We start from the raw sequence: 9,266 nt of genomic DNA, 5'->3' as shown, positions 1-9,266 counted from the left end.
TTAGTTTTAATTAATTATATGAAAGTATAGAAATATTATTTATTATTTAATTTTAATTAATTATATGAAAATATGAAAATAATATTTTTATATTTTTAATTTTAGTTAATTAAACTGATTATAATTTTTTAAATTTTAATTAATTATATGAAAATATTAATATAATATTTTTATGCTTTTTAATTTTATTTACTTATAATTATAACAATTTAGTTTTCAATTTCAATTTTAATTTTATAAATTTATTTAATTATATATGAGAATATAAAAATAGTTAATGAATTAAAAGTGAAAAATGGGTTAAATTGAAAATTTAAATAATTAACGGGGCAAATTGGACATTAATGCAAATAAAAATCCCTCTCAAACCCTAGCCTCCATCCTTGGCTGTAAAAATCCTTTTATTTGCTACCGTAAATTGCTTGAATTTCTCCCAAACACAAAGAAAATAATAATAATAAGAAATTCTGATTGTAATTGCATTCCCGAATTCTGCTTTCTTAGTTGTTGAGTGAAGAGATGGCAAGTCGGCCTGAGTTATTAGCACCGCCGGAGATATTCTATGATGATGCTGAAGCTCGAAAATACACTTCTTCTTCTCGTATCATTGAAATTCAGGTATTTATGTGCCCAATTTTGATAATTAGCTTTTGATAAGTAATCATAAATTACCCTTTTTTTTTCGTGTTGGTTTAGGCAAAGCTATCAGAGAGAGCAGTAGAGCTTCTTGCTTTGCCTGATGATGGAGTCCCTAGATTACTTCTTGACATTGGTATTAAATTTCTAATTTCTTAAATATCTAGATGAATATGTTTTGTTCTGTTAATCTTGACTGTTTTTGTCTCTTTTTGCAGGTTGTGGGTCAGGACTTAGTGGAGAGACACTCACTGAAAATGGGCACCAATGGATTGGTTTAGACATTTCACAATCAATGCTTAGTATGTCTATTACCAGTTTAGTTGATTTGTTAATTTATTGTCTTGTGACACTTTTTATATAAGATCATTTTATAGCAAGAACTATTTGTGAAAGTTAGATATTGCATTGGAGCGGGAGGTTGAGGGTGATCTTTTGCTTGGTGATATGGGGCAGGTATGCACCTAAAATTCTGTTATTTTTTTTTCCATTTTTATTTGTCATATCATCAGGACGGTTGAGCAATCATTACATTTATAATGTAATGTCAGACATAAAATGCATGAGTAATTTTGAAGTGAAGTTAAAATGCATGAGTAATTTTGAAGTGAAGTTATTTCTGGTTTCTTGCATTTTAGGGGATAATTTTTAAATAGGTTAATCAGTACATACTACAAGCTGAAGAAATGAATATGGCCAGCAGGAAAAATTGAAATTAAAACAAGCATCAAGGCCACCGGAAAATATACAATACATGGTCTGTAATTTGGCATGTGTGGCCTGTTAGTAATTCACTTGGTTGACAAGAGTGACTGAATCTGAGTGCAAATGGAGGACTAGATAGGGTAATTTAAGAAATAAAATTAGGGTTTTTGCAACTTCATTTGTAGTTATCTTTTGTTGCATAATCATCATGAATTCCTTAATTCTCTTTGTTGTTTTTATATATGGATTTTTTTGCTCGATGCTATTTTAGTAAAAAACTATGATGGCATGTGATTGTACTTGCATTCTTGTTGCTGTGGGCTTTAATGGATAGTTTTCTTTTGGCAATAATAAGTGTACATTATATGCAGGGTTTAGCTCTTCGTCCTGGAGTTATTGATGGTGCCATCAGTATCTCTGCTGTTCAGGTTGGACATACTCGTGTGCTGATAGCTTGTATGCATATATTGTGTTGAAAGCTTTGCTAAAACAGTGTTAGATTTTTCTTTTGATTTACACAACTGTGATGTTGGTTACCATTTTTTTTTTGTACAAGTTGTTGTCTGCTTTTCTAATTTCTTCAATTTCTTGTCCTTATTTCCCTGATGGTCTACCTGTTTGAGTCATTATTGTTATGCAACCCTGTGTCATTAGGTTTGTTCCATGCATTCTTTGATAAAGCGTCTACTCACTAAAAGGAAGTAATAAGCTTATTTTTGGAAAACTCATGCTTTGGGTTTATAGTTTCTCTCTTGTTTACTTCATTTGCGACCCCTACCCCCTTCAATTGCAATTTGGCATTGTGCATTTTAAGATACTTAATTTTGAATATTGTCAAGAGTCAGACTTGTAAGGTTGGAGGGCTAACTAACTAATTGGTTAGTTCTAACCTCTTAACAATGGTTAGTTCAAGCCCAAATGAGCCCATCTTACTCTTTATAGACTTTTGCTTTGGCCTATTCATTCACTTTCGCCTGTTCAATTCAAGTTTGTGATATGATATCAAAGCGGGTCTGGCCTAGTTCAATTCAAGTGTCAAGGCTCCCGGTGTTGCCACTACATTAAAGTTCAAAGTTTTAGGGAGAGAATTTTAAGTTTCAAGTGTCAACTAAAATGGTTACCACTTGAGGGGAGTGTCAAGAGTCGGCTTATAAAGGTGGAGGGTCAGTTAACTAATTGGTTAGTTTTAACTTTTTAGCAATAGTTGGTCCAAGCTCAAGTAAGCCCATCTCACTCTTCATGGACTCGTCTTGGCCCATTCATTCACCTTCGCCTTTCCTTTGAGCTACCGCTCAAGCACATGCCTAAAGCTAATGGCTTGCACCTAGGTTTCAAGACCCCTTTGATCCTTACACATAAGGTAGAGTGTAAGAGTTGCAGATCTGCATTGTGTGACAGGGAAGAGAAAATATAAATTATATACAAGGGAATAAACATAATTAATATGTTTAGTAACTTGACAAGCTATGACATGTATTAAGTGTTCATTTCTTGGAAGGGAGGCTTGGTGGTGTAATTTGCTTATCTCCGTTTACATAAATACTCAACTTAACTCAACTAAGCCTTTATCCCAATAGTTTGGGGTCGGCTATATGGATTCTCTTTCTCCATTCTATACGATTTTGGGTTAAATCCTCAGAAATATGTAATGTTTCTAGGTCATGTTATACTACTTTTCTCCAAGTCAGTTTAGGTCTACCCCTCCTTTTCTTTCTATCCTCTAACCTAATGTGCTATATTTGTCTAACTGGAGCCTCCGTATGTTTACGCTTCACATGACCAAACCACCTCAATCTCAATTCTCTCAACTTATCCTCAATTGGCACCACTTCTACCTTTTCTCTAATACTCTCATTACGGATTTTATCTAGTCTAGTATGGCCACTCATTCACCTAACATTCTCATCTCCGCAACTCTTATCTTAGACATATACGATTCCTTCAATACCCAACACTACCATATAACATAGCCGGTCGTTTGGCTGTAAGGTAAAATTTTCCTTTCAACTTATTGGGAATTTTGCGATCACATAACACTTCTGTGGCACTTCTCCATTTCAACCATCCGGCTTTGATCCTATGACTAATATCCTCCTCACATCCCCCATTTACTTGAAGGATTGAGCCGAGATATTTAAAGTGATTACTTTGGGGCAGTACCACTCCATCTCCGTTTATATAAATAAAATTCCTAAATCATATTTCACTTTTTTTTTTCAATCATATTTGAGGCTCTCTATGGCCTCTTTTTCCGTTACATGTAGCTTGTAGGTAAATGTTTCAGCCTGTTGTATAAATCAGTTAGTCCGTCACTGTATGTAGCAAAGATCTAATAAAGAAAGCAAGCTAATTTATGCTTTGTAGTTTTGATTACATACAGTTGTGGTTATGATGCATTCTGACTACTGAGTTCCACTTTCATGATAGCATAATATGGGTTTCTGTTGACTTGACTACTTATAGCAGTACACCTTTTAGGGAGAGGGACTACACTATAGAATAGGAATGACCATTGAAAGAGGACCCACAAATCCATGTATTTTCATATTTTCAAGCACATGGCTATACTGTTTGTTTGTTGAAAATTGTTAGTAGGCAAATTTAGTGCCTTTTTGTTTTATAGATTATAGATGGCAGTTGATTTGATGCTAATAATGTATACCTGCCTTTCCACCCTCTACCCGTTTACTATTTGAGCTAAGACCACAGTGATGAAGCTTGCATTTGATGAATCTGTACTTCTTCTTTTTCCTTTTCTTTCAAAAGCTTTACTTTGTTAAAAATATATAAATCAAGGTAAAGAAATGGCCCAGGATTGATGATGTCAATTCTTAAACACATATACAGTAGGCTATTTAGTGTTTTTGAAATTGGACGAGGAAGTTGCATTGGACGGGAGGATGAAAGGGTATTAAGTTATTGTGTATGTTATGTCAACTAATGTTCCAATATTTGATGTGGGTGCATATCCAGATATCTAATTCATTATTATGCAGGAAACTTCCCATTGTTTTGGAGTGTTTAGTACAGCAGCCTTGTTCATAAACATTTTTGTTTAATTGTCAAATTACATGGCACTTTATTGAATGTCTTGCTCAGCTAACCTTATTTATTTTGATTTGACATGGCAGTGGTTATGCAATGCTGACAAGTCCTCCCATGAGCCAAAACTGAGATTGAAGTATGTCTTCTCTCTCCCTCTCTCCCTTATTTACCCTACTACTCTATTACATAGTATCATCAAAAAAATTGCACATGATTTATTTAATTGGAGTACTTTTGAACTACTGATACGTGTTCCCTTCCATTATTAACTTGTCTGTCAATTTCAATATAGGGCTTTCTTTGGATCATTATATAGATGCCTGGCAAGGGGAGCTAGAGCAGTATTTCAAGTGTATCCTGAAAATCTAGCCCAGCGTGAGCTGATTTTGAGATCTGCAATGCATGCTGGATTTGCTGGTGGCGTGGTAATTGACTATCCACACAGGTATGCTAGGCATCTATCAGAATCTCTATATCAGCTATTCATTTTATCTGTGGGAATATTGATGATTAGTTTAGAAGTTTTTACTTTTTCAAAATGCCAAGTATATAAGGTAAATAATACTCTTGAATGTCTTTAGTGGCAGTTGGAATAAAATAGCTTCTACTTGTTGGATTGATAGAATATGCTCTCTATGTGAACAATACGATGAGAGTTCTATGGTAGTTGTAGCACTAGCTATCCACATACTGTACCATTTGTCTTGCCATGCAATAATAATGTCTGCATTCTAGACATTTTTAGGATTGAACTATCCTGGAGAATTTAGATATTTCTTATCATTATTGTTTTATACAAATTATGGAACTTGCAAAGCCCATTGAAATTGGATTTACCATCATTATTATTTTATCATACATGTGGTAATACAAAAAAAAAAAAAAAAAATTAACATCCCTTTTTTTTTTAACTGTTTAACAATTGTTTACCACATCTCTGACATATATCTCGCTCAATTACCTGAGACATGGTACGCCTTGGATCATGGCACAGGTACATATTACGCACTTAGTTGGATATAAGGTACATGGGGATGGGCTTAGTTGGCATACTAATTTAGAATGCCGTACGTAAATTGTATCAATCTGATTTGTGATACATGAATTACACTTAACTAGTATAATCCCTAAGTTTAAAAACACTCTATTAAAATAGTTTCCATTTATTTTTTCATAATTTCTTTTAATGATGTATTCATTTTACAAGATTAATATTAGTAAAAAGAAAGTCCCAAAAATCTATTATTTTTCTTCATTATACTATTAAATTTTTTTTATCAATTAGATTTCAAAACATAATAATATTTTGAATATGATAGGCATTAACTAATATTAATCCTAGAGTTGCTAGTTAATGATACAAGTTGTAGAGTTCAACATGCCTTATAAGTTATAACTTAGGTCTTTATGGGATGTGGAACAATTACAAACAAAAGAATAATAAATGTTTACTCTCCAAAGTCTCACCTAAACATAGTTATTAAAGGCGCGCCTCAAGCTCTAGGCTCTAACACTAGTGCCTTTGCAGGAGAAAGGCGGGTGATATTCACCAAGCCCTCGCCTTATGCGCCTAGGTGTGCGCCTTATTCCAGGTGTAAGGCTCTAGAAAGACGCACCTTCTTTATTTCCACCTTCGATGAACATTTCTATTGACAAAAAGTATTACTACTCAACTCAAAATTTGTTGATTTAAAAGTTTTCAGAATTAGTATTGCTAGTGATAACTAGTCACCAAAATCTCGTCAAACTACCACACTCAGAATCACGAACCTCTCATATTTCCATTTTCAACACTACCATTTATTATCTTTTTCAAAAAAAAAAAAAAAAGCCGCATATACACCTATTCAAGATCTATGCCCATCTAACTTGAGAATTAAATAATATTCCTTTAGTTCTTAAAGATGAGGAAGATGATGAAGATATTAATTTTAAAGATGATTATTAAGATATTGAAGAAGATTATGATGCTACTCTTGATTAAGATTGAAGAGTAGTTATTTTATAATTGTTTGACTTTAGTTTTAAAATATTAAAAGAATATTCAAGGTTTAATATATTAATAGTTGAATTTTTATTAGTTATTATTATTTTTAGTTTTATGTTATTTGAAGTTTGATGGAATATTCACATTTATTTGACTTTGAATTTTTTTTTTTTGGCGCCTCACAATACTCAGGCGCGCTCTTGGGCCTTGCACCTAGGCTCTGAGACTTCTTTGTGCCTTAGTACGTCTTGAGCCTTTAATAACTATGCATCTAACCCACCTAACAGTGATTAAATCGAAGAGTCAAAGAGCCCAATTTTATCCTAACAATGCAGGGAGATTAAATCAAAGAGTGGACAATTCTTTCTCTAGAGTTGAATGCTTCTTCTCCACCTTTTTTGGGCTTTGCTACTTCTTATTCTTCTCTGTTTTTCCTCTTCTGTTTTTCTTCTTCTTTACAGTATATTACCTTTAGGCTTGAAACCATGGTTTCAAATCGTGTTCATGGTCGTGAGTAATGGAAACAGGCCTGTAATGGCTGTAGCGTAATGGTAACGGCTTGGTGCTTATGCAAATTTTTTTGAAAAATTTTGCAAAGTTCATAAAATAATTATATATTGATAGATACAAGTAAAACTAAGATGCACAACTATATAATAAGCACAAATACATTAAATAAAGACATTAAATGTATCATGTTTAAATATCATTAGCATTAAATAATTTATAGCTAGAATAGAGATATTTAATGATGATCTTAGCTTAGCAAACAATAAGGGGGAGAATTTGTAGAAAGGAGAAATTTGGGTGAAAATTTGAGAGAATATGAGAGGTATAGTAGTTGTGGAAAAAGGAATGCCAAGGCAGAAAAGAGAAGCAACATAATACTGTTTCCATGTGATTGCAACAGAGGAAGTAAAGGCTGTTACCATTACGTAACGGTAAATAATGGTTGTTACTGTTACATAACGGTAAATAACGGCCGTTACTGTTACATAACAGTTGTAATGACCGTTACATGTGCAATTCCAAATTTGCCTGTAACTAACAGTGTGTCACTTAATGGGCTCTTCCAAAACTTGTAACGGCTGTTATTTGAAATCATGCTTAAAACCCATATCAGCAAACCAGGTCGCTTACCAAAGCATTCTGGAATGCCGACAAGCTGCGTTCTGAAATGTGCATCCCAAATTGGAGTACCATAGGGGGTGAGCAAATTACGTAACTATGATCTTGCTCTCAAATAACAATTATGACCCATATTAGTGTATTGTTAAAGGGGATATGCGAACTTTTTTATGGTTGTTTTCACTTTTCTTTATTTGTGTGTATTGGCGTGATCTGTTTATCAAATGAACTTTCATTTAATAGGTGCAAATATAGAAGTTGAGATGTTTAATTGATCGAAATAAAAGCTTAGGTACTGCTAGACTTACAATGAAAGTAAAGGGCCAATTAATGTATTGTGCCTCGCAATATTGTTAGTTTGATGGGTCACTAATCCATATGTAATCTTTTCATTACAGTACCAAGAGCAGGAAAGAATACCTTGTCCTCACTTGTGGACCGCCATCCATAACGACAGCCATTCCCAAGGCAAAAGGTGAAGATGAAGAAAGTTGTTCTGATGACGAAATCAGTGAAGATGAGGAAAATCAGACAGTAAGTTGCTTGTTGCACTTTTCTGTTACAGGGCATTTTTCATATTACTGATCATCGTATTGCATATACCTTTACCAGGTTCGCTTTTCAGACAGGCAGAGACCTAGGAAAATGCAAAAAATAACCAAGAAAGGGAAGGGCAGAGAATGGGTACTGAGGAAAAAGGAGCAAATGAGAAATAAAGGAATTAATGTTCCTCCTAACACAAAGTATACTGCTAGAAAACGGAAAGCTCGGTTTTAATCTCTATTTGAATTTTGGGTGTGGATGTTCCCGTCTGAACATTGATGAGCACACTCCTGTTTCCTGCTACTTTTTGGTTAAGACATGATTAGAGATAACTAAGATGAGCTGATGAGGTGCACAGAATGCTACATTCAGTGGCATGAGCATTTAGTCAGGTGGTGAAGGATGATTATTCTAGCCAGAACCCAAAAGGTACTGTTTTGGTGTGAATTACTTTTTGAGGATGGTAGGAAGAAAATCCTGCAATTTTGTTTTCCTAAATTATTTTGTTTGCATGTAAAAGTAATCATTTTTTTTAATCATGTGAATTTATTTATATGGAGAGTTTCCCATTTCTTTTTATGGCAATTTGCAAAACAGTAAAAAACAATCGTTTGAGAGTTGTCCAGATTGGCTTTCATGCCTAGTAAGCTTTGCAATTTTTTATTTTTATTTTTTATCCATAGCTTAACAATTTCATTGGTTGAAATCGGACATGTGAAATCTTTTAAGTTAATGATACCATCTGTTATTTTTGCAAATAATTCTGGTTTTGTGGTCATATGCCATGATTTACCTGCAGCAATTTTTTTATTATATTTGATGACGACAAATGTGAAGAGTGAATTACTATGCAACTCTTTAAGATTTGCTAAAATAAATGAACTAAATGTTTCATTACTTCTGGTTCTGCGAAGATTATAGTAATTCCATAAGTATTCTTGACGTAATAAATAAAACAAAAAATTATTATTTGGTCAATTTATTTTATTGAAACTTACTGTTTAATCTTCATATTTTGAAAAATGCACTCATAATTTACTATTTAATCCTTTCATCTAATTTAAATTAAATTTTTTATTAGCTAATGTATTTATAGGGGGAAGATTACTGGTACGGAAATTAAATAGTTTTTTAGTTCCTGGAATTAGAAAATGGATTATATTGTAGTGTTTTTTAAATTATAAAAATTGAATGGAATTTATAACAGTGTCTAAAATGACTG

General features: G+C 33.2%; 1 protein-coding gene across 1 annotated transcript; it reads left to right on the top strand.

Annotated features, from left to right (window-relative positions):
- Positions 1-366: 366 nt before the first annotated feature.
- Positions 367-8,707, top strand: LOC110650728 (18S rRNA (guanine-N(7))-methyltransferase RID2). The gene is made up of 9 exons (XM_021805841.2): positions 367-618; positions 697-772; positions 855-938; positions 1,037-1,092; positions 1,713-1,769; positions 4,473-4,522; positions 4,679-4,831; positions 7,900-8,035; positions 8,114-8,707. Exons 1-9 carry the CDS (start codon positions 520-522, stop codon positions 8,276-8,278), a joined length of 876 nt encoding a protein of 291 aa, XP_021661533.2. The 5' UTR covers positions 367-519; the 3' UTR covers positions 8,279-8,707.
- The last annotated feature ends 559 nt before the right edge of the window (positions 8,708-9,266 follow it).

Source organism: Hevea brasiliensis, chromosome 17, assembly GCF_030052815.1.
Source record: "Hevea brasiliensis isolate MT/VB/25A 57/8 chromosome 17, ASM3005281v1, whole genome shotgun sequence".
NCBI lineage: Eukaryota > Viridiplantae > Streptophyta > Magnoliopsida > Malpighiales > Euphorbiaceae > Hevea > Hevea brasiliensis.
Note: the sequence above shows the minus strand (reverse complement) of the source record. Positions and strands in the feature narration are given on the sequence as shown.

What these genes read in the sequence shown, in the direction of transcription:
- LOC110650728 (XM_021805841.2), top strand. Translation starts at nt 520, where the DNA reads ATGGCAAGTCGGCCTGAGTTATTAGCACCGCCGGAGATATTCTATGAT. An exon ending in CATTTCACAATCAATGCTTA is followed by an intron (nt 939 to 1,036) that starts GTATGTCTATTA and finishes TGTGAAAGTTAG; the next exon opens with ATATTGCATTGGAGCGGGAG. An exon ending in GAGCCAAAACTGAGATTGAA is followed by an intron (nt 4,523 to 4,678) that starts GTATGTCTTCTC and finishes ATTTCAATATAG; the next exon opens with GGCTTTCTTTGGATCATTAT.